Source organism: Falco cherrug, chromosome 1, assembly GCF_023634085.1.
Source record: "Falco cherrug isolate bFalChe1 chromosome 1, bFalChe1.pri, whole genome shotgun sequence".
NCBI classification, from domain to species: domain Eukaryota; kingdom Metazoa; phylum Chordata; class Aves; order Falconiformes; family Falconidae; genus Falco; species Falco cherrug.
The window spans coordinates 118579749-118605613 of record NC_073697.1 but is presented as its reverse complement, the minus strand read 5'-3'; the positions used below and the strand labels follow the sequence as shown (position 1 = coordinate 118605613).

Below are 25865 nucleotides of genomic sequence, written 5' to 3'. Positions count from 1 at the left end.
TGCTCCGGGCCCTGGTGAGTGCTGACCTGCCCAGCACACAGGCACTGCAGGGACAGCCTTCAGGGGCTAACCTTCCAGAATGCACACTTTTCCTAGCTTGGATTCCTGACACCAAGCACACTCCTGGGACACAGTCCAAACACAGGCAGGGTGAAATCCTAAACTGTCCATGAGACGGAATACGCAGAGCAACACTGACAGAAACCCCGGCGAGGTGTTTCCAAAGCAAACATCTTGTAGGCAGTGATAGGATCTGAGCTGGAGTTTTTTGCTGGAGTCAAGCTTTGTTGTTTTCCTTATGGCAAATACTAATGAACTCAATGGTAAAATATGGCATTTCCCAAACAGCAAGTCTCCTCCCTGAGATGCACCATCTCTGGTATGGGCCTGTCATCAAGCCTTCGCCTTTAATCACTCAACACATGTTTTCAATCCCCATGTTCATATGGTAATAACTTCACTCTATTAGTTTTCATTTGTCAGACCAAAATGCCCTTTAGGTTGGAGTATGCTGTAGGACATTGTCCAGGCAGGTTATTCTTAGCAACAAATGAATTTCCAAACAAAAGGCAGGTCTGCAGTTCAGCCTTTGTTTTTATCGCCTGCACCACTCCTGCCGCGCCTGATCTCTGGCTGCTCCTCCAGCCCCTTCCCACCCTGGCAGCCCTTGTCAGCTGCCCGCTTTGCTCTGTGCTTTACATAAGTTACTAAAAAATGATGATGAGACCTTCAAACACAGCTTCTTTGGGCCTGGATATTCCCTTTCAGCCTCTTTCTACTACACCCGTGGCAAAGTTAAGTGCCTCAGCAAGATCTTGATAAATCCAACGGAACAGACTTGTAGGTGCAAAGGGTGATGTGCAACAGCACGTATCGTAGTACCACTGCTGAGTACACTGGGTCTGCTCAGCGTCCCCTGCGGCTGTGCTTTGGCCAGGCAGCTTCCCTGAGCAAAGGCAGCAGGAGCCTGGCGGTGAGCTCCCTGCAGCCACGGTGCACGGCTCCCCAGGGAGCTGCAGTCCCTTCTTGCCATTGCACAGTGGGGAAAAGTGCTGCTTGTTCATCACGCAACAGAAAAGTGGTTATCGTGAGGCCATTGAAAGGTAAAGATCACTCTCTCAAAGTACTGTCAGAAAGCAGCTTCAAAGAGAACAAACGCTACATCTCTCCTTTCTCCTTTCCTTTGGGACTTTGCATTTCTGAGATGCAACTGTGCGCTCAAGTTCGTGCAACTATTGCTCTGAGCTCTGCATCCTCCCTGTCAGATCCTCCATAAAAATTAATCCATTGCATCTCCTGAGCAGGAGGTGGTCTTGAAGGCAACCATGCCCAGAGGAAACAGTTGGAGGCTGCCTGATAAATTACTGGTAAGATGGTTGTTTCAGAACGGCTTCTAATCGCCCTGTACTGATCACAGATATCAACCATATCTTCCAAAAAGGCTATTTAAGCCTATATATGGTCAGCGGATCATTGGGCCAGCATATTTGTTTTCTTTTGCTACAATCAGATAGCTAGGACCCACCACTGGCTCCAGTGGGGTAGGGAGAGAGCCCTGCAGAAGGGTGACATTTCTGAAATTATGGACCCTATGAACTTGAATATGAGGAAGTTGTTTCTTTTTTTTTTTAAGGAACAAATGCTGGGAAGAAGGAGGGGAGTGAGAAACAGCAGCAGAGATATCAGGGATAATAAAAAAGCCAAAGAGTCATTGCACAGCTCTTAAAGATGAACAAGAGTTAATGGAAGCTGGCGGTTCCACTATCGGTAGAAAAATGTTTTCCACAACCTCCTTTCCCTGTGTCATTGGATACAGGAGTTTTTGGCTCTCTGTCAAGGGAAGGTGCACACAGGGAGTTAGTATGCGTTGGCCATGTCAGCTTAGCTGTAACCAACCCTCTCCTTCACAAGCACTAAGTGCTATTAACCATCACATAAATTATTATGGTATAACTTGCACCAGAAGCAGTCTGCAGTTCCACTGCATCACTGTCATTAAGGGAAGGCTGAAGGAGCTGTTTTTTCATGCCGAGAAAAGCAATCATAAAAATGCTTGAATGGCGCTGCGTGTGCAGCCGTGCCCCCGTGCCCGTGACAGCCAGCCCCTCGCTGCCCCCCAGCCCTGCCCAAAGGCAGCCTCTCAGCCCCCCATTGCAGGTGGCTGCTGGTCCCTGGTCCCTGCACTCGCCGAGGTGCTCAGGGGCTTGGATCTGCTGCTGACCCTGCAGGCTGATCTCAGTCAGCCTGCACATTTGCAGGCTGTACGTCAGCAGCACCTTTCAAGGGCAGGGGGGACACTTCAGAGCAGGGGCTTCCTTCCAGGTGCAACAGGGGACAGGAAAGATGGGTGGGTCTGCTCTGTGCTGTGTTTCTCAAGGGGTGCAAGAGCAGGGCTGCTGGGGAGGCTCCCAAAGGCCATGGATGCTTAACAGTATGAACAGGCAGGGGCAAGGAGGTGCAAGAAGCAGCCGTTTCTCTTCAGTGTGCACTTGCTCGCTTGGAAGGTTTTGCTCAGTGCTTGGAGTATACACCTGAGGAATATGGCAGGGGTTTCAGCCTCCTTCCACCACTTCATTCTTGAGTTTTTTGAAGATGGCTGACAGAAGGCACTGCTGCAATGGCAGTGTATTTCAAAGTGGTTTCCAGATACCAACAAAAATATTGTTAAATTGAAAGAATTGTAACTGGTCTTACTGCTGATTTACCTGAGAAGTACAAATTAAAAAATGAAAGTCTATTTGTACCTTTTAAACTAATAATTGGTTCACAACTCTCCATCACTGAATGAAAACCTGAATCAGTCCAACATGGAGACACAATATATGCTGTCAGAATAAATATTTCTCTTTACCATGTATGCAAACAAATGTCTCTCCAAAGTAAATCCATTACTATACATGTTGCCATAGCACTACATCAAACCATAGTTATAAATCTGTCTCTGAACTGTCACTTGACAGTTGGAATAAAGGATTTGGTTTTGTTTGTTAATAAGCAGAATTTTCTTTCAAGGACATATAAACCCATCTATTATTTTCTGAGATGCAATTATGCAGTCTTAATGTGGTGGTGTTTGACTTCTGTGTCCTGATGAAAGCTAAAATGCAACTTTGCATAAGAATATGGTAACTTATGGACCCCAAAGTTCCCCCAAGTCCATACATTGCATACCTGGACCTGTGAACTGCCCAGAGCTGCTTTTCAGTGTGCCAGGAGAAGTGAAAAGAAAGTGAAGATACTCAGAGACTTTTGACCACCCATTAAAAGCACCAGGAAGCTCTTATTTCAAAAAACATCAGCTAGTCCATTTCCCAGGCAGATTTCTGATCTGTTTCTAGATAATAGCTGACTATTAACATCTTTCACTATTGAACTGAAATCTTTAGGAGCCCTTGCTACAGGGCTGTGATCTTCTGCATGGAATAGCTATCAAGAGCCATAGTACTAAGCAGGTAATCCAGCCAGAAGTAGCAGATTTTCATACTGTTCTGTCCTTTCCTCAGCCTAAAACTGTAATCTGGCATTTCCTAAGTGTTGCTATAAACACTCTGTCCCAAGCCTTTGTTGCAATTCCTGTGTCCCAGAGAAGATCCCACAGCCACCTCTGACTCCCTTCCTCTGCTCCCTTCTCTTTTGGTCTCAGATGGCAACTGAATAAAAAAGACTCCTTGCAAATCTTACATCCTCGGCTTCTCAGGGTGTACCAGATCCAACAACATCTACACTGCAGCCTTGTTGAGAGAGAAGCTCCTGCACATGCTTTGGACAGACAGGATGCTTCTGCAGTTCTGTTTTCTGATGGCCTCATATTGCAGGTCCTGCCAGATACTCGGACGGCTCTAGCAAGGATGCAGTGTGCCATATTCTGAGGTGTTTCTTCTCTTCAGAGGGACATTTTCAGCCTCTTGGGTTGCTTGCTCAGATAAAGTAAGAAACTCTGGAAAAGTCCCTTCTTCTTTATATTTTGAGGGTTTATTACCACCTCATCACTCACAGCGGCAGCATACCAGCTGGGTTATAGCTTATGGGAAAACAAGGTGTTAGCTTGCAGTAAAGTGTGGCTGTCACCCCACCAGTCCCTGACAGGGGCTTCCAAACAGATGACCGAAGGGGACTTGAGCAGAAACTACATCTTGGTTTGATTTCTTTGTTTTATTGTACACAAGGGGAGAAATTAATCGGCAAGTGTCAAGAACTTGGAGCAGCAGGGACATTGGAACAAACACATTTTACAGGGAAGAGGCAGGGCCAGAAGCAGAAAATTACTCCTCCAGTATGCAGCAGGTAATTAGTGGGAGCTCTGGAAACACCAGCCCTAACTTCCTAATGGGAAGAAAAATTGAATATTTCATTTAGGAAGAACGGGTTTAGGTTATTTTTTTTTCTGAAGCAAACTGGAGCAACTGAGTGTCCTGACACTGTCTGTTTTGTCCCCAGTCCTGCAGGACCCTTCTGGCAGCTCCTGCATGTTGGGCCAATACAGGCAATTGCCTTTGGAGAGCTCAGAAGCTCTGGGAAACTCAGGGAACACCTGTACAGACGGCTCTGGGGGGCAGTCATTTTATTTCATTGTTTCATGCTCCAGGCGAAGCCAAAGTAACGTATTTCTTCGTGATATGGGCTTTACAGTCACATACCAGCAAACTTTCCCCAGCAATTCTTATAGTTTGAGATTTATGAAAGTACATATACACAGAGCTATAGACACCCAACGAAACTGAGCCTCCCTGCGCTGTAATGGATCTCCCTCTGGCACAGAGTGGGGACAGGAATGACAGAAGGAGATCAAACCACTGTCGTTAGTAAGTTCACACAGCTAGCAGCGTCCCTGCACCACATAGAACAACATGCACAGAACAAAGCCCCCAACAGGAATGATTTATCTCTGAAAGGGAGTTTGTTTCTATTCGTGTTTCTGTAAAGTGGCTTTTCCACTGGACAAACTCCTTGCCAGCAGCTCTTGCATGTCCAGCTGCAGCTCGCTGCCTAGAAGGCCTGCTGGAGACTGTCTCCACAGCACTTGCTGCTCCTGTCTATAAATAACATTTCAGATGCCCAGGCCACACAGTCACACTGCAGGAAAGGTCAGGCATAATCGTCATCGCCTGAAGAGATCACTCTCCACAACTGCCCCATGGCTGAGGCTTGTCGTCTGGACTGCAGCCAATGCTCTGGACCTTATCAGGCTGGATCTCACTGGGAATTTTTCGATGAAACAATTTTATTGGGAAATGCTGATTCATAGACATCAAAATATTTCATGGAAATGCACCATTTTTTCTTAATTTACAAGGAAACTCAGACGTTATTTGGAAGTACTAGTGACTGGTTGGCTGCCAGGGTATCCCATGGCTTCCAGTGTGTCTGCTTGCAGGACAGCGGCGTCCCCTGGTCTGCTCCAAACCCAGGAGCCTGAGCACTGCAAAGGCCTCTGATGGGGGTGTTGGGCTCCATGCACTAAAGTCCTGGGGGCCACCAGGTGCCTGAGGACTGTGGGCTTCCTCTACCTCTCTTTGGGAAGCAAGGCAAACTGTCTGGTCTCTTTCCAGAAATATGGAAGGTATTTTTTTTCTTTCCCAAAATGACAACAATTCAAGTATCCTAGCACAGACTTCCCACTTCTGGACAAACGATCTTCAACGTCTCAGAGCTTTTCTGGAGCAGGATCCCTGATGCACCTTTCCGCCTGGTGCAACAGCCCTGACTGCAGCCTGCCTCCATCCCTCCTGCTTTGCTTCCATACACCATGAATTCATGACCATGGTGAGTCACAGACACAACCACCTGGCTCACTGCCCCACCTCGAGGTCAGCTTGGAATGGCCCATCCATGAGCAAAGGTTATCCAGAATGACTCTGTCACCAGCTCCTCAAGCTCCTGGTTCTTGGCAGCCCTTCCCCATGTGCGCAGAGGACCTTGTGCTGCAGGACAACATCTCTGCAGTGTTGCGCTGCCACAAACAGAGAGAGTCCTACACCAGGGTTTTGCACTGGCAGAGACCATCTTCGGTAAGACTTTGTATGGGGTGCAGTTTTCAGGCTGCTCCCATTCATGGTGTGCTGGAGCCTTGCTGCTTCTAGAACCCTTGAGGATTTGCCAGTTGGTCTTTCCAGGTGGCTGTATCCATGCAGGATCACCTACCAGGGTCCTGTTCCACATGGCGTGGCAATAATGTGATCACCATCCTCATGGTCTTGTCCCTTTCCTTTATACCCCCCCGTGGCTGCTGTCCAGTTTGGTCTGTGATTTTTAAGGACAACACTCAAATCTCACCCCTTCCTAGAAAGGAGCTTCAGGAACTTCAGCTGAGATGCGTTTGATGCAGAAATGCTTAGGTCTCCAAAGCAAAGAGAATGTAGAAGGTTGAAACAACCCCCCAGTGCACTGTTCACAGTGCCTGTGCAGACACGGTGTCTTCTGACCCTAAGTATGTCCAGCAACCTTCAGGGCTTCCCTCTATGGCAGCAAGCTCTGCACTGTCACCTCTGGGTCTGGAGAGGAATCCCTTTCTTTCCATCACTCTACTACTGCCCTTGTGTCTACTCCCTGCTCCTCAGGGATTTCCTCTCTCTGCTCCAGTACCCGGCTGTGTTCTGTCTGTCCTGCAGGGAGTCCCCTCACCCCCTCATCTCCCCAGGGCTTCACTTGCCCCAAGGGCAGGGAGCCGGATGCGGCAACCAAGAGCCCTTCCCCCGCAGCCCAGCTGGGAATGTTTTACCAAAGCAGAACATCCAACATGTCCCCGTGCAGAAATCAGGCGCCCTGCTCCCCTCCCCTGCCCCTCTCTGTAGCTGAAGCACCACTGGAAGCCTGAAATCCCCCCCCACACCTGGGTCTTCTCTGTGGCAAGCAGCAGACACTAAGTCTGTGGGCAGAAAGGGAGCTGACAATGCCAAGTGCAAGCAATTGGGGATGGCAAATGAACAGAAGGTATCACAGATTTAGTAAAATCGTTGCCAGCTTGGAGTATAAAACCCTGCTGTGGAGCAGGATCCTTTGGTCACTAGTGGGGCTGGTTGAGGCTTCCCCTCTGTTCTCCCAGAGAGCTGCCATGGAGGCATTCCACTTTTGGGTCAAGAAATCCTTTTCTCATGCCTGCTCAAAGTATGGGGACACCCCTCTCCCCAAAAAGCAGTGCAAGCTTTTGCCAGTATGTGTCACTTATCAGTCAAAAAAAGTAATGCTATGCCGAGGAAATGCATGAGAAAACACCACTGCCATTCTGGAGAGCAGACAAGAGTACTTTCTTCATGAGAACATTTCCTCCACAACTCATAAAACATGCAGAGCCCTTTTGATGGGAGGAGGAGGGATAGGGCACAGAGCAGCTGGTATTTAAGCACTGCACTGCAGCTGCTTGGCCCACAGCTGGGTGCTGGGATGTCACAGGGACGGTTATGAGATGGGTAATCCTGAGAGACAACGAGAGACAGCAATCCCATGGACAGAGCAGACGTGGGGCACCCAAGGCCAGCATGTGCTCCCATGGGGCTGAGTGGCTGCTCAAGAACTCAGCTGGGTCCTTATTCACAGGGTTTCTTGTTCCTGCATCCTCCTCCACAGTCACAGCTGGACAACATTCACTGCAGCTGTGTGAGCAACTGGGTGCTTGGGAAATTCCTTGATCCAAAAAGGGACAATAAAGAAATTCATATTTTCAACCCTGTTCTTCCAGCCAACACTATGCCAACACCCGAGGATGAACGTCCGCTGGTCCCTTCCCTCTCCTGCTGAAGGACCTGGAGGGGAGAAGCTCCAGCATGAGTCATCACAAATACAGCTGCATTTCTCTGGTGGCCATCTAATGTTGCTGCTTGCTGGCAGAGCAAAACCAGAGAATTTTATTCAGAAAATAAAACATGGCACAGAAAGTCACAGCAGCCCAGAGCAAGTGGAAGTCAAAGCGGAGAAGGTGAAAAGTGCAGGAAAGGAGCCTGCTTATGAAAAGCAAAAATCAGTAGACCGCCAGCATCACTAAGATAACGGCCGTTCGCCTCACTGCCAGATTTCAGAGTTTGAGAGGCTTCTGCTCATTCTGTCTTTTTCTGTCTGTGACCTGCAGTCAGCCAGACCCGCGCTTACACATGGCACACGCAGCACCCACCTGCGCCGACAGCAACTGAGCGAATCCGAGCCAGGGCCAAATCTGCCCTGGGAGTCCATCCCAGGGATAACGCCTTTCCGGGGCTGGAGCGGCATAGCTCCACGCTGCGCTCAGATATCATCACGCTATCGCACTTGGAATCGCTCTGCCCTTGCTGGTGGCTCCCTCCTCTGTGCTTTGGGTGCTTCCACCCAGAGAGGGTGGGGAGGGCAGACTTCTAAAAATCACAGAAAAGAGACTGTTGTGCAGATGTGGGAAATTAAAACGGTTGTAGCTGGCATCACAGGAAAAGTGAAGCTGACCACAGGTTTACCAGAGCTGGAGTTTGGATTTCTGGTGGATGAAGAGAAAGGGGGGAAAAGTTTGTGAAGCTGTGAGCTCCTCACAGGTAGCGAGGGGAGGAAAAGTGGGGACCAAAAGGACATAAGTGGCTAAACAGCATCTGTGAGAAGGAGATGCAGGAGAGATCATTGCCAAGGTAACATTCCTGAATTTATGGGAGAGGGAAGTTTGGGAAACTTATCAAAAGAAAGAAAGAAAAAAAGAAATTAAGACCTGAAAACAAGATTTGGTCGGAGCAAGGTAACATTCCAATTTGTTTCGCATGCATTGGAAATGATGAACTGTGAAGTGCTGGAAAGGCACAAAAAAACAAGTCCGTATTTTTTTCTGAGTGAATTAAAGATTAAACTTTAGATTTGTTCTATTTTTATGGAAATAAAGCTCAGTTATTAAAATGATCCCAGTCAGCTGTAGTGGGTTATGCTATATATGGTTAACAAACTGACCTGCATCCCCAGCTTCCATAGTGCTGTGCCGTTTTATCAGGGCTGGCTTGTTGATGTGATCAGAACGGGGTTACACCTTGTGCTGGGTGTCCCCAGGTGGTGCAGGTGCAAGCTTTCCATCTGACACTGCAGGTGACATCTTCTGGCTTTGAGCTGTTCCCTCCAGCAGGACAAGCACTGAGAGTGAAGGAAACCACATGCAGAAGGGTGCTGGGTGCCTGCAGTGTTCCTGCTCGCAGCCTGAAAGGAGCCCAGGCTGGTTCTGGTGCTGCCAGAGGGTCTTGGCAGCCAGGAAGGAGCAGTGCCAGCCTCTATTATCCTCTGCCTTGCTCTTTCCCAAAGACTGTAGTATGTGCAGGACAGGGTGTGAAAGGGGCATTTTGATGCTTCCCAAGATGTAACTCCACATCAGAGACAGAAGAAAATTATGTCCAGCTGGGAAGGAGAAGGCACCAGGACCATATTTCTGAGTCAGACTGAGAAAGAGATGTCATTCCTGGACTCCCTTATTTCCTTGGGCAGGCAGTGATACTCACAGTCTTCTTAGAGATGCTTCAGGTACCTGCTCTTTCTCTTCCCATGGTACTGTCACCCAGCCTTGCTTTTTACCCTGGAGTACCTCACCTCCTTGTTTCCTGTGAGGGGGCAGTGGGACCCTGCAGAGCGTGGGGATGTGAAATCATACCCTTTCTTCCTCCTGCTTAAGATGCCTCTACTTACATATCCACTGCTGTCTCTAATTAGTATGTTCCTGGCTTTATGCACCTGATGAGGTACATTTGCTTACAGCTCATTTAAGATAAGACTTCTTCATACTGCCAGCTGAACATGAGCCAGCAGTGAGCCCAGGTGGCCAAGGCGGCCAACAGCATCCTGGCTTGTGTCTGAGACAGCGTGGCCAGCAGGACCAGGGCAGTGACCATCCCCCTGTGCTCAGCACTGGTGCAGCTGCACCTCGAACCCCGGGTTCAGCTCTGGGCCCCTCGCTCCAAGAGGGACACAGAGGGGCTGGAGCGTGTCCAGGGACGGGCAGGGGGCTGGGGAAGGGGCTGGGGCACTGTCTGATGGGGGGCGGCTGGGGGAGCTGGGCATGTTCAGCCTGGAGAGGAGGAGGCTCAGGAGGACCTGGTCACTCTCTACAGCTGCCTGACAGGGGCTGTAGGCAGGGTGTGTGTGTGGGGGGTCTCTTCTCCCATGTAACAAGCGACAGGACAAGAGGAAAATGCCTCAAGCTGCACCAGAGGAGGTTTAGACTGGATAGTAGGAAAAATGTCTACACTGAAAGGGTGGTCATTGGAACAGGCTGCCCAGGGAGGTGGTAGATTCTCCATCCCTGGAGATGTTTAAAAGACGAGCTCAGGGACATGGTTTAGTGATGGACTTGGCAGTGCTGAGTTTACAGTTGGGCTTGATGATCTCCAAGGTCTTTTCCAACCTAAATGATTCCGTGATTCTATGATAAAACATTATTGTATCTCTTTGAGAGCAGCATGCATGTCATGCACAGCAACAGCAGGATTGGCAATGGACAAGACTCAGCTCTATAAACTCCCCTACACTGAAAATGTTGATTCTTATACTACCCTTCCAGTGACACCTCCACTGTAGGAATACTTTAATTTTCTTATTAAAATGGAATTACAAAATTTCCAGTCTCCCTGCAGCTACTCTCAGAGCTGTCCTCTGTCTCTCATCAGTGTATTTTCACTTTAGGGTAATACCCCTTTGTGCAGAATGCATCTCTAAGCAGCTGTCACATGCCCACAGGGTCAACCACCCAGGAAGAAGTACGTCTTGGAAATAATCAGTCAATGTACAAATGAACATAATTCTGCCTTCTATGCAATAACTGGGAGATATACAGCTGTTGTCATGTTCTAAGAGGTACTGGCAACTTAAACAGATTAAAGACACAAGGCTGCAATAGAGGTATAACACTTTATGGATTTCAGAAATGGTGAACAGAATATCTGTTTTTGAAAAAGGGAAATTATGGATCAGTTTAACTTCCATTTCCAGGAAAGTACTGGGATGACTAATCAAGCCAACAAACAAATACTGAAACAAATCGGGGAAAAGGAATAAAAAACAGCCAGTATGAATGTGTGAAATCTAATCCTTCTGTGACACTTGTGGATAGGCAAGAAGCAGTTCATGTCATCTATCTTCCATTTAACAAGGCTGTTGACACTGTCTGACACGACATTCTCAAAAGCTTATTGGGAAAACATGGTCTGCATGAAACTGTCCAAGGTGGTGCTGAACGCTTAGAAAGGCACGCTCAGAAAGGAGCCCTCAGTGGGTCACTAAATGCCACAGGGTCCGCATGACTTCTGTGTGTCCGTCTACAAAGGGGAGTAGAAATTTATTTAATGAGACGAAGTTGTAAAGGGGCACATACATGCAGCAGAGCAGCATTCCAGCTAGAAATGATTTTTAAAAGGAACTTAGGATGTGAAGACAATTAGAGAGATGAATCCAGCGAGGATTAGTCATGGATGGCCTATTGCACATACACAATGTACAGAGCAAAACGCTTCTGTGGGAGCAGACCTGGGTCACAAGTCAGGTCAGGACCATCAGTGATGCTGTGCAAGTGTGAGAAGGCTGAGTGCTGGGCTGGCACAGTACAGGCTACAAAACAAATCACTTAAACCTCCCGCTCAGCTCAGCATGGGCATGCACTCGGCTCGAGCACCAAGTTCTGCTATGCATCACATTATGAAAGATGAGAGATGACAGAAGAGGGCCCAAAGGACAGAAAGAGACACCAGAAGTCTGGAAGATAAGGCATTCAAGTGAAGACACAAAGCCCGAGGGTCAGTCTGGAGAAAAATGGGCTGAGGGGAACGCTGATAAGTTTTTTTAATCTGAAAAAGACCTGTTTTCAAGAACAGGGTGGACAAACTTCTGCCAGGAATGACTGAGGGAAAGCTGCTCTTGGCTTTGGGCAGGAGAGGTTTCCTCCAGATGTACCTAGCATGCCCATCTGGTTGTACGGATTTAGAGGGTTTGTGTAATGCTTAGTTCCAGGCTCATGACAACACTGTGGTGTTTTATATCATTTGCTCTCAGCTTTAACAGCTGAACACTGGCTCTTGTCTAAGAGGACACTCTTCCCTCAGCTCATCTGTGCTCCTGCTGCATAAGCCATTCCTCACCTTGCAGAGAGGCTTAAAGGCAAGCAATTCAAGCAATAAGCACCTCAGGGACTCAGGCATTATAAGAATCCTGTTTCTATTCTCAAAGCACAGACCATCACAGGAGCCTTTGTAAACACCAAAAATATGAGCACTTTCTGCTTCTCTGGAGAGCAGAGCGGCGGCAGCGGCGCAGCAGCCGGGGAAGCGGCTGCGGGAGGGATGCTGCCTGTTTTCCCTGGTTATTGTGGCAGAGCCGTGATTTACATCCCTTGGTAGGCCACAGCAAAAGCAGCAAATCACCTGTTTTACAGGGGTTCAAAAGGCAATTGGACAAATCCGTGGAAGAAATATCTACTGAGGCCATTAAATCTCAAGTCTTTCTCCTGGTTAAGAAAGCCCTGCATCGCCGATTGCTGGGTGGGAGAATTGCTGCTGTGCGCTTGCCCTGGGCTTCCACATTTCTTTTGGCTAACAGGGATGCAGATGGGAGGGTGAGCCAGAGTGACCTCTGCCCTGACCCTGCCAGGACCATCCCTGTGTTCCTGGGCTGCGTTCTCGGGGCATTCCTCTAGCACAGCCGCAGGCCCAGGGGTTTATGAACAAACAATTGGAGGCTGGAAACGGGACAGCAGTCCTGCGCCTCGGGGTCAGGCTACATCTCAAGACTCGCTGCCTTCTGGATGCTGTTCAGGAAAAGCCCTGTCCTGCTCTGACTCTTCCCTGAGCAAGCCACAGGTTTCCGCTGTGAGGGGTCAGGACAGGATTCGGTTCCAAGCCTTTCTCTGCCAAACAGATTCTCCCCTGTGCTGGACAAACAGCAGTAAAACAAACCGGCAAAGCAAATGCCATCCCCTGTGCAGAAGCATGCTTTTATTTAACTAGCACTAAAGTTTTCAGATGCAAATAGCTTATTGAGTTGGACAAAAGTCATGGCAATAAATGTTTCTTTCTAACTTCACCCTACAAAAATATCTTTGAATAATGGGATTGCGTTTTTCCAAAAATATTCTTCACTGATTTACAGCAGTATCACATTAAAGCACAGCATTAGAGTTCCTTCATTAATGAAATAAGACACAAAAGTCTTATTATATTGGTGATTTTCACAGAGTAACTCAGTAAGCTATTTTTAATATTCTCAGGGAGGCATGCCAGAAGGATAATATTTTTATGTTCTATAGCAGAAAAATATACTTTCAGACAGTTTTGACTGACTTTAAAGTGTGCCTGAATGCTCAGGCGTGTTTTCCATCCCTACAAAGGGACCAAGGAGAGAAGAGTTTTATCATTGGCACAGAGCAAAACTCTGACAGAATTAAATCCCAGCTGCCACAGTGTCAACAGTGTTTCCCACACACGGTACCAGGGGAGGCTGGAAGTATAGGAGAGTCACTCCCCCCTCTCCGAAGGCAGTGAATGCATCGCTGCCATGGCACTGTTGTATCAGGAACACCACATTTCACCCAGCTACAGGCAACTGAACAGAAACCTCTGGCCTTTTTCTGCAGCTGCCACAGAGGTGGGAATCCTGTCTCTTTACTCAGTTCCCAGACTGCACTCACTGCATCTTTTCCAGTACAGTTGTCCCTCCAATGCATCTCCAATCTTTCTATATATTTCCTTGGTATTGCATCTCAGCAAGAGGGAGCACCAAAACATCACTGTCCTAGGTGACATACAGCATGAGCAGAGCACCACCCCTGAGCACCCTGTGCACCTGCATCTGGACCGAAGTGCCAGCATGACCTCAGTTTCTTTTCTGCTGTGCTGTGAATGTTCCTCTTCATATGATACCTATTCCAGACAGTCCCACATTGCAAAGGGCTATTTCAAGCCTAATGAGGGGCTCTTATCAACTTTCAGGCTCATTTTCAGTAGAGCAGATCTGTACTGAGTGAAAAGGATCACAACACACACGTCAGGGGCTGCCTGAGGCTTTTAAGGCAGATTGACATTTAAACCCACGCTTCAGACCCTGGTTCAGTGCTAATAAAGACAGCCTCCTTCAGGGGACCTGTGGGCTTACAGCAAAGCCGCTGATCATTCCCACAGAGCCTGAGGTTGCACAGAGCTAAGGGGAGCAGGCACCTATCAGTGGGATGGTTTAAAGCTACCAGGTGCACATCTGGACGACAGCAGCCCATGCTTGGACAAGCCACACAATGTAGATTGACAGATTCTCTGTCTTCCCCTCTGCAATTTCAACAGAAACATCCAAGGGCTGGCAAAATCTCCCACTTTCTCAGGACTGCTTCTCCCTTTTTATCCCCTTCCCTGATGGAAAGGGTCTAAGTTTTCCTTCCCCCCTTGGTGTCTGTGCAGAGCTCACCAGGGTGGCAGAGGACTTTCAAAGTGATGCCTGAACATTATCCCTACATGACACAAATCAGGGTCTGGAGAAAACTGAGGTGACCTGCACAGCCCTCTTGAATCATGCCCACAGACCTTTGTGCCCAACAGATATTGCAAAGCAAGAATTCAAATATGCTGCCAAGCCTTCAAATAGCCGGGCTACATTTGCACATTCTGGAAGCCAACTTAACGCTCACCCTTGGAAGCTATTATTTTGAGCATTGCCTATGCCAGCACAGCAGACAGGAGATGTTTGCAGGGCTGGGCCTTGAATCTGAGAAACCTCTATCCATCACCACATTCACAGACCCTTGCACTGGACTGGCATCATACCCATCACAGGCATTTCAGCTGAGCTTGACTGCCACATCTTGGGACGATGCAGAACCCTTCGGGCAGTACCTGCCTGTGGGAAGTTCTCAGCAGGACCAAAGGCACTCTTAGCCCAAATGGAGTCTCTTGGCAGCACTCTCCTCTGCTCCAAATGGGCCTCAATTGCAAACAGATGGCCATAACTTTGAAACCTCAAGAACCACAGGACGAGACTGCAGCATGCTTGAAAGCACCTTCAGGAATCTCTGGCAAGATCTCCAATATGACAATGATGTTTATGGACTACATGCATCCATCAGGAAGGGATCTGTCATGTTTATGCTAATGTTACGATTCCTCTTGTTTTACTAACATCTTTGCTAGTAACCATGTTCCTTCCGAGCACTGCTCTGGCAGTTTGCAAACACAGTCCTGAGCACAGAACATACAGTGCTTCTCCTGCTGGCTTCACATTAGTCTCTCCTGTAACTGATTTGGACAACACTACTGTAACAAATCCACAGCCACCTTGGTCTCCATGCCTGTCACTATGCAGCAAACCATGGCTGCTCATAGCTGCAGGCGACAGCAGCTCTGGCAGGCTAGTGCTCCTGCTGCTTCAGCAGCACTCCTCCAGCTGGGATCTCTAGGATTTCTTGCTCCCCATCGCATCACAAACACAGAGGCTTGCCGCTTGGTGTTTATGGGCATGCTAAAACTTTGGCCAGCCTCCTGATGTCATCAATTAACGATGTCTATATGTCCTGGGTCCTTCTTTTTCCTCTACTCTAACTTCACTGGGTAGCTGGAAGCTACGCTTCACTGTGAACAGTGCTGCTCTATCTTTACTGTCACATTTCCCAATAGTCTTTTGCATCCTGACCAGTGCAGCGATCCTTGGCTAAACTGCGTACCACTGAGGACAATGTCTATTGTCCCACGTGCTGCTGGCTGGCCAGGGGAGCACTTCACATCTGTTATGAGCATTGTAGGACTGTGGTATTGGGAGAAGCACCCATAAAAGGAACAAAATGAAGTTCATTGCCCCAGACATAATATTTAATGTCCATTGCTAACAGCAATGGATGCCATACCCCTAAAATCCATCTGCAATTACGACTCCAGCTCTATAGGTGCTGCTGGTTATGGTGCTTCCAAGCACTTGTTAAACCTTCTGGAGGTCAGAAGGTTTCTCCCCTCCTGCAGAAGAACCCAGCAAGGTAGCGTGGGAGCCTGTATCAGGAAGAAAGGTTTGTAAAGCAGAAACCTCAGCGATATAGGAAGGAAAGTACAGGTCATACCCCATTCCCATGGGTCCAGAAAAGGCCAGTGAATTGGTACCCACATTGATCTTGTGTCCTTAGTTCATAGCCTCCAGCACTGCCTGCCCCTGAACAGCAGGATTTAGGGGATGGGGGAACAAGGAGGAGGCAGCATAGAGATTTCCCATATCTTCTAAGAGACGCAGCACAGAAGAAACAATGGGTGTGCAGACCCAGAGTTGCAGCAGTAGCTATTAAGAGATTTTGCTGCTGCTCAGCAACCTCAGAAGGAACAGCCCTCTCCCTGCGGCGTTCTCTACGTCCAAGCCAGAACAGGCCTGATTTGGCCCTAAATGTACATGTAACAAAGACACAGCTGTGAATTTCCTTTCTTTTCATTTTAAAATATATGAGCTGGTTTGCCCAACCCCAGTATGAAGCAGCTTTTCCCATCTGTAGAGCTGTTCTCCAATCGCCACCCCAGCGAACTACTGGGAAGCAGCCACAGCACTAAACATCTGCGCAAATGTGCCAGATGTTACCAGAAGACGATGCAGCGCTGGGTCTGGAGATGGATTCCTGGAAGTGCCACCCCTTCAAGTCTGCTCAGAACCAGCCCTGAGAAAACAGGAACTACAACAAACGTGGGAATGGAGGGCAAGGGCTGCGATCACAGCCTGTCCATCCCCCTGGGAGATTTTGCTTGTCACACAAACAGAGGAACTGGGTGCACAAGGGAGCACGAGGGCAGGCAGAGCTATTGTGACAGGAATGTCGAAGGAAGGGAAGGACTAGCCCTATCCAGCCCCATGTAACCAGCTCTGAGCAGGTCTCCCACAGTGACCTTGCCGGCTGCCCATTAGCCATGGCAGCATTTCTCTGCTGCTCTCCAGCTCTTCACGTGGTCTGTGGCTCCAGCTGCACTGTCAGCACACAAACCCTGACCAAGCATCATGCTTTCCAGGTGGGGGTGTCTGCACTGTCTCCCCCCAGCACCAGAGCAGCCAGCATCCCTGCCCTGACTGCTCAGACCTCTCCTCTGGGCTTTGCAAGTGAGTGAACCGCTGCAGTGGAGGTGCACACAAAGCCCTGGTCCATCCCCTGCATAGGAAGATGGAGGCAAGCCCCAGTTCACCCCAGATACTGGCCTACCACTGAGGTGGAGGTGGCTCCATGAGGAGCCTGGCACCCTGCAGCAGCGCCTGCCCAGCTGCCCAAGAAAGCCCCACAGCCAGGACCCACACGGGCAGCCCCTGGTTGAAGTCTACCTGCCCTTCCCCCAGCAGGGCTGGTTCCCAGGCGTTTCACCCTGCGCTGCCTCTACTGATGACAATTTCCATAAAGTTAGTTTAAAAAAGAGGTTGTGCTGCACCGCGAAGAATGTCATGAGGATTATGTGGTGCTGTGCGGTTTCTGTGCCGTTCCTCTGTACATTGTGCAGAGGTCAGGCAGCTCTGAGCGAAGTGGGGTTCACACATGCACACGTGCACGTCCACACCCACAAACACTTGCGCACGCAGACACGCAGATACAACTTACGTACTCGCTTTCCTTGTTGTCTCTTAATTTAAAAAGTCGTTCAGAGTGAAAATATGTTTCCTCTTTGTGAATGGACAGATCTAACACAGATGGTGCATTAACTGGAAACATCTTTTGTTCCAGTATGTTCATATATTCATGCTGATCAAGGACAGAACGCGCCATTTATGATCATCTCTGCAAAGTACCTGATCTTTACAACTTGGTGATCTCCTACTAAAAGCCATAACAAATCATCACCTCTTCCCAGCTCTACAAACACAGAGGTTTAAAGGCTATCAGTGTCAGCAGCGAGGCATCAGTTCTAACTTGCTGACGTGGAGCAAGGATGTCTTTGCATCCAAGTGCAATGAAACCTATAGTACTTTGTGTCTCCTGTGACTCCTCTGGTCTCGCTGCTCACCAGCTGCGAGCACTGAGGCAACTGACTATGAAGCAAGGGCCAGAGAAACTTCCCTAGATGTTTCTGCATAAATCTGTAACTTCCTTTTACATAAGAACAGACCTTTTGGAAGGAGCCAATGCATCCCAGCTGACAAACTTGAAGTGCTGGAAATTGCAATAAGTCCCTGGCCTAACAGACAGATTGCCATGAAGAAATATTTAAGCCTCATTTGTTAGTCAATTTTTCTATTAAGCCAGCTTACCTAGGGGGTTACTGCAGTAGGTGTCTTCCCCTACCATTCCCTTTAGATTCCCCCCTTGTGTATGTGCATGCTTGCTCGCTATGATGCTGTGGATATTCTCATTAGCTCCAGAAATACCTAACCCTTTCCAGAATCCTTCTGAGTTTTTGGTGTCAGTCAGCTCAACATGCTGCTGAGTCCTGCAGGTTAAACATGCGTGAAGCAAACACGGTGTTATTCTTGCAAGAGGATATTTTCTTTTATGATTTGAGGGCTATCAGGTTTTATACCACAGATCACAGTTGCAGAAAGAAGTTTCACATGCTCAATGTCATTCACATGCCATTTATCAGGCTTGATCATGAATCAAGAAATGCCTCCTGGATCGAACCTTACTATTTATTAGCTAGATCTCAAAATCAATTACAAATGAGTGAGATGCTAAGTGCAACCTGACCGCAGGTGCTCCAAACAACAGCCTCAAGGGTGTGCAAATCATGGAAGTGACACAGAAATAACCACAAATGTAAACAAGATTAAAGACAAATGCAAACTGTGCATGGAGACATCAGTGCTCTTTCCCCAGTGCAGCAGGGAGAGGAAAGCTTATAATCACTGGCACACTGTGTTTATTTAATTACAGGCATGGTTACAAGGGAAGGACAACAGGCAGAGCCTGGATACCAAGTGCTCCGTGGGACCGAGAGCAGGGCTAGGCAAGGGACAGGGGGGAGGGGAACTGACTCCAGTCTCCCAGCCACCATGCTCACCCTGCAGGTGATGTCCCCATCCAGCAGAGAAGGGACACCTGCCCGGGGAGCATGGCCAGGGCCCCCCACCTCCAGGGGGTTCCCGTGCTGGAGGGGAAACTTGAGACTTGACACATGAGAAAAGGAGACTTGAGGTGACCCTCAGGCTGCCAGGCAGGTGGCTGCAGGAGCAAAGGACAACCTGCCTGTGCAACGAGTTCTCTGCAGGGTGGCCCACTTCTGACTGCAGCCCAGCGCGCGAGAAACCGGGAGAAAACAGTTCTGCAGCATAGCCCCCTCTCAAAAAACCAGTTCCTTTACCCTGCAAACTGCAGCTAGCCAAGGGCCAGGAGCCAAGAGCAACGCTGATCAGGAGGTGTCAGGAAATGTTTGCCATGACTTTATCCTTAAAATAACCTCTGTAGACATTTTGCTCAGCAAAGAAAGGTCCTACCCAGCCCCTCAGTGCACAGAGCGACACAAACACCCAAGGAGGAATGATGGGTCACTCAAACTCCTATTAAAACGATAACTAAATGCCAGAAGGCCAGCAGGGAACGGAGTGGGACCGTGACTGGCTGGGTCCGAGGCAGGGTCTTTGTCCACCGCCGCTTTGATGGCTCAGCCAGACTGGGAGCTTGTGAAAGGTTTGAAACATGCAGGCAAGTGGGTTCCCCCTGGCTGTCTTAAAGAAAAAAATAGATCCTAGGAAACAAATGAGCCTCTCAGTGCCTTAATAGAAAAGTGATGTGTGTGGTGCTTGTGCAAGTGAGACGCAGCTCAGAGCTCTGTTATGGAAATTTTGCTCTGTGACAAATACGTTATGAATGACTTGTCTTGAAAACATGCCAACATGTAGGTGCTGCTATCACAACATTCGATGACTTTAACTTACTGTGAGCGTTCTTGCGATAAATCATGGAAAACCTTGCTTGTGCTATCTTTAGTCACTGCAATGTTTCACTCTCACAAGCCACTCACAGCTCTAAAAATACAGTTTATATCATTGGATTCCTGGAATTCTTTTAGTTCTTACATTCTGATTTAAGTGGCATTAAAGCTGGGCTGTGCAGTTCAAGGCTGCAGGCTGATATTTCATTGCGGATTAGATATCACCTGGGTTCAATACAATGTTTGCAATATTTATTTGATTTGGATCCAAAGGTAATTTGGAAAATCTTCCTGTAGATACACCTCTTACCTGGCTATGTGGAACAAAGGATATATTTTTTTCTGGACTAGATAGTAATTTAATAACCATTCCAATATAGATTTAAACTAAAACACATGCTCACCACAAGAGCTGAGCAGAGACTACGTGGGTTTTCTCCCCCAAACCCGTAAGTATCTTGCCTCTTCTGGCCTATGCACTGTGATGTTGTGACGATTTCTAGGTCAGGCATCTGTCTGTGTTTTGTTGTTGTTGTTGTTTCACTCACATGTATTTTGTAGTAGTTATTGATTCAGAAACACCAAGAGCAAGAAAGTCTTGACCTCCCACCAGCCTTTCTGGATTTGATTACCAGCTCACCAATGGCTGATAGTTTGAGCAGAATTTAATGCTTTCTGATTTTCCTTGATAGGGTCTATGAGGCACGTTACTTTTGTTTTTTATCCCAACTGGCAGCTCAACAAAGCCCAGCAATATAAAGCTCCATTTGTGTAATAAACTGTTGTACAATCTACTACTTATGAACACGGGTCCTGAAAATGTGCAACCTTTCTGCACATTACATTAAACACAAACCAGATGGGCACTTGAAAATCCTCCCCTTTGTTGCAGGGGGCTAAAGGAGTCGGTGGTCAGAAGGTCTATTTCACTACACAAATAAACACAAGAGTTTAACTACATTATTTTCCAAAATCAGCAATGGGAAACCTATGTGGAAACATTATGAGCTGTTAGCAAACACACTGCTGAACCAGAGTAGGCACAAGGGGAACTCTTCAGCTCTCCCAACTGCAGGAGCCAGCCAGTGGCCCCTGGCCACACGCCTGTGGATTAGATTCACCACCTGCAGTGGGAGCTCTGACACCCAGACTGGGAGACATGTGTGCAGAGACAAGTGGGGAAAATCTCTTCTCCAAGGGGTGTCTTGGTCAGGGCTGGTCATGTAAACTCCAATAGTCACTGGAGAGAAATGGGACCCTCCAGAGGGGACTGAGCCCATCCTGAGCACGGTTTCTGAGGCAGAGAAACCTCATCAGATCAGACAGGACATCTCACATTTCGATAGCTCCGTAAGCAAAATGCATCTCACTCTCAGAGTCCCAGTGCAGGGAACAAGGGACAGTAGCTCTGAGCCATGGACTTTGCTAACTTTGGACTGTACCAGAGGATGCCTGACTCCTCACACATCAAGTACACTTACTGACACAGTTCTGGAGGACCTGTTCCATAGTAAGTATCTCCTGCATGTTCTCTGGCCCCTTTTCTCGTCACTGTAAGTGTTATCATGAAATTCTCTCTGAAACCCACCAGGCCAAATTGACACTGGGAGAGATGTATGGCCAAACTTATCCACAGAGCCTGCACCCTCACTGCCTTCCTCATTGCCAGGAAGGCATGCAGAGAAATCGTTATCTTCAGTTATCCAGGGAATGAGCAGGGTAAAGGCAGTCTTGATGCAAGCCAGAGAAGACAAGTAAAATGTTGTACAGCTCTTCCCATGGCACAGCTGCCACAGGTAAAGTACAGGCATGCAGCACAATGGGATGGGGTGAGATGGAAACTGTTACTAGCTGAAGAAAATAATGCTGGAAGCACTCATGCTTCAGACTAACCACTGGTCCTGATGTCAACATCTGAGAGGGTTTAGGATGGACCTGCGAGGGAAAAACATCTTATGGATCCTAAGTACGCTTAATGTGCTGTCAGGAACAGCTATCCAACCAGCAGGCAACTCAGTTTATTACTCAGACACAAGTAAAAGAGATCATGTTTGTTTTCCTTGGCCAGTAATTAGACCCCATGGGGAGGGGGTTGCCCTCTCTGGCTCAGACTGTGGGTCAGAGAGCACTGAACCTGTGCATGACCGAGCCTGTGAGGGACACATGTACTAAGCATTTCTGGATCAGGGCGTGATGACCCTTGGCACCTGCACAATGGGACTTCAGCTCACACCATGCAGTGCGGACACTGTCCATCATCATTCCCAGGCTGAAGGCTTCAGCACCCCAGGGAGGTGGCTGCTGGGGGCCCCAGTGCCCTGCAGAGGCCCGCATGCCCACTGCATCATGAGTTACCTTACTGCTTTTTGTACCTGCCTTTGTGTGCAACCAAACCAACTCTAGGAGGAACAGAGGCATGGGCAGAACATGGTGTATCCTCACTCTAAGAGATGTCATGTGTTGACCTTGAGACTCAACAGTCTTGCTACATGGAGAAGTGAAATGGGCTGGTAGAGCATTGGTTGAGAGGGTGAAGTCACCATATTGAGCTCAAAATGCCTGTCCCCGGCAAGACAGAAGTGCAAGAACCCATGGATCCAGTACCCAGCACGCACAACAGGTAGGGTGGGGGTCTAGGCAGACCTCATCTCTAAACCCAGCATCACTAATGACATTAGGAAGACCCACAGCCACACTTGCCTTAGGGTCTCCTGAAAATACAGTTCACAGTTCTACCCAGTTTAGGCCAGTGTGGACCAAAACTTAGGAGGAGATGTCACTGAGCATATAAACACCATGATCTGGGGGATTGTGTACCACCCAGGAGAGCACCAGGGGCTGGGGGTACAGCTGGGCAGGCACATGTCAGGATTCCTGCCTGTTGTAGAGGTAACGGTCTCCATTTTCCTGGACCTGTGCATCCAGTCCCAGGTTTTTGGAGGTCCTGCCGAATGGGCTTTCTGCTTGCTCAAAGGTGATTTATTTTTACAAATTTAAATGAAATCCCCTCAGCCATTTTTAGTAATACTAGAGTTAAAAAGACTATTTTCCCATTTAAAAATAGTCTAGATAGATCGTTTTTATTAAATCAAAGTTAAGTCAAATAAAGATTGCAGTTTGGAAGTTCAGACCCAGGCTGGAGCTAGTCCGCTCCGAGAAGCTGTGCCCTCGACAGACGGGTGTCTGTCCAACACCAACCAGACCACCACAGATCACCAGCCTGAAGCTGGAAAAAGCCCAGAACAGGGGCCAGGTCCTGCCCAGCTGGGGCGTGCACACCCTGTACCCTCAGGAGGTGGGATGCAACAGGGCAGCAGGAGGAGGGAGGGGTCACACACCTTGCACTTGCTTCTCCTTACACAGCCTGGCATCCCTAAAGACAACAGATGAGAGTGTCATCCCTTCTGCCCAACTCATTCCCAGGCATTGTCTCCTCCGGTGGCATAGCTTGAATGACAGGTCCCTGCCCCCTCCTGCTGCTCTCCCCGCTGTACTTGTGGGGCGAGGTTGAGAGCGGTGTACACGCTCGTGCAGGTGGCCTTGCTGGGGGTGGGATACAAGAAGACACTGACGTCTTGCTTTTTCCCCGTGGCAGTCCCAACTACTGACCCTCCATCCTGTGGTGGGGTGATGGGGTAAGAGGTCCCTGCTGTGACAACCCAGCCAATGGTGCTGAGTGGGACAGGGAGGCTCTGCCTTCAGTGGGGACACATCTACTTCAGGGCTCTGCAGTGTCCCACAGGGCAAAGGGGGGTGACCGCTGTGTACCGCTGCAGAGGGCAGCCACAGGGTGCCCCCCCTCCCTCTTCATTCCCTGGCTGGGTGCTCATCAGGCTGCTCCACCAGGAGCTGTCACACCAGAAAGCATGACATCAAAGGCCGGCCCGGGTGCCACACGACATGCGTGACATGTGGTGGGCCTGCCAGCTCCTGAGATGATGTGAGATGAAGGCAGCCAGCTGTTCCCAAATGGGGATGGCAGGAAGAGCCGAGTCCCTGCGCTGTATAAATGTACAAAAGAGGGACAAGCAGCGAAAGGAGGAGAGTGAAGGGCTGATGGGATGCCCAGACTGTGGGAGACTCTTCTTGCCTAGAGACTGTGCAAACAGCCCAGCATAGGCCAGCTGCAGGAGCGGAGCTGTGTCCCGGTGGACCATCAAGCCAACAGCCCTGCAGGGCACGTATCCCTGCCACAAGACCAGCTGCAAGGCAGATGCTCATGGTGCTGCAGGGCTTAGTGCAGTATCTGCATGTCTGCTGGCTGTGCTGGGAGGCAGCTTTGCCCTGTGGGCACCTGGAGGTGTTTTTTTCTTTGCATTCCCACAACAAAAAACACGGGGGGGAAAGGATGCAAAGAAAAAAAAAATAAATGTGAAAGCTACAGAGAAAATATGATTTTTTTTACATTATCAAACAGTCTGCCCCTTTACAAGTCCATGTCATCTTTCCTGTTGTTACCATCATATTATCCTAGGTATACTTTGATATCTGGGACTTTAGAAAAGATGTGCCCTCACTGATGTGATTGAGTCTGGCTATGGGCAGACTCTGGGTCTGGATCTCTGCTGTGTTACCCTCGTCCAACACCAGTACACTGCCATGATGACAACATTTGGATTATTTCTGATTTATAATGATTGAGAAAAATTGGATCCTGTACAATAATGCAAACAATCAAAGACACAAAGCAAAAATAGTGCCTTTGAGCTGTGCTTTCATATTGTGTGATGTTTGAGGACTTAATGTTGAAAGCCTTAGAGTGCACAAAAGGAATTTTCTTCATTTCATAGATTATACAGTTGCCGGAAAGAAATGGCAAACAACTCCTCAGCCTAAGCATGCTTTACACAGGCTGGATTGTAGGGTTTTCTGTCCATCAGCTTTCTACCAACAGATCTCCACTGAAACTTGGGTCAATACCTGCCAGGAAGACTAGTTGCTGGACCCATGGCCAAGGAAACACAAATGACCCTTGCAGAGGCCTGAGTGAAATTCTGCTGTTACATTGACCTGAGGCACTTTTGCCGAAGACAAGGTTATCTGAAGCATCCAGTGCTCTGCGAGAGCAGAACAGGTCTAGCAGTGCCTTTGCAAACAAAATACTCTTTCCATTTCTTCTCCACTAATCAACTTCATACCACCCCGATTCCCAGCCGATCCCAGTCAGAACACCAGTTTTTTTCCTAACACCTTGAAATGCCACTTTTCAGCCAAAATTATACCAAACACTTTGATTTGGCAAGGAACACGATCACTGCCTCAAGTCTGACAACAGCGTTTAGGGCTGACTCAGAAATACTGAGCTGAGGAGCCACTTCCATTAAACCTTAAAATGTTGCTATCGGAAACACACACAAAACCAACGGCGAGCCACAAATCCAGCACTCGCAGGAGATGCTGAACCAGCGTTTACTCAGTCTCACCTCCCCTCTCCCAACACCGCCGCGCGAGGAACTTACCGTTCTTCCTCTCTGCAAAGGGTGGTGGCTGGAGCTTGGTGCCTTCTCTCACTTCACTGGCAGTCTTTTCTTTGGGGGCTTTCTCTTCTTCATTTCCACTCGGTGCACTTTTGTGGTCCAAGCGATCCTGTTTGACCACACCATTCATCACCATGCCTGAAGGGACTGGCCCAGGTTCTGGCTGCTCCACTTTGGATGATCAGGTAGAGAAGCAGACACCAAAGTGACCTCTGGAAAGGAAAAGGAGCAGGTAAGGATGAAGTCCCTGACCAGCCCACGGAACAGTGAACAGAGACTGGCATTTGTGACACACTCAGACCACAGACAACTAGTTACTCCATCTGTTCTCCTGTATTAACCACAGCATGGGGGAAGACTTCAGGATTCCCTATTGTGTGCTTGATTCTGTTCTCCCTGTCTACTTGGTCTGCACCCTTGGCTGGAAGAATTTCCACCCATAAGCACAGAATATTTGCAGAAAGCCAGGGCTGTTATGAAAAAACATAGTCATGGAGCACCCACATGAGAGAGCTCTTGAACTGTTAGAAATACAGAACAGATCTACAAATGAGAACACTCTTCCTTTATTTAAGACTCTGGTTTGCTGAGAACACTGACTGGCAGAAATAATCCCACACAG

The 25865-nt window shown here is 48.5% G+C and overlaps 1 protein-coding gene across 1 annotated transcript in view; it reads right to left on the bottom strand.

The window, feature by feature from the left end:
* The window catches only part of MYOCD (myocardin), a 102776-nt gene extending 77346 nt beyond the window's left edge, over positions 1–25430 (bottom strand). Inside the window, exon 1 of the mRNA XM_027813342.2 lies at positions 25226–25430. Within this exon, the coding sequence (XP_027669143.2) occupies positions 25226–25379 (154 nt within the window). The 5' untranslated portion in view covers positions 25380–25430. The remainder of the gene's footprint in view (positions 1–25225) is intronic.
* Between the last annotated feature and the right edge of the window lie 435 nt (positions 25431–25865).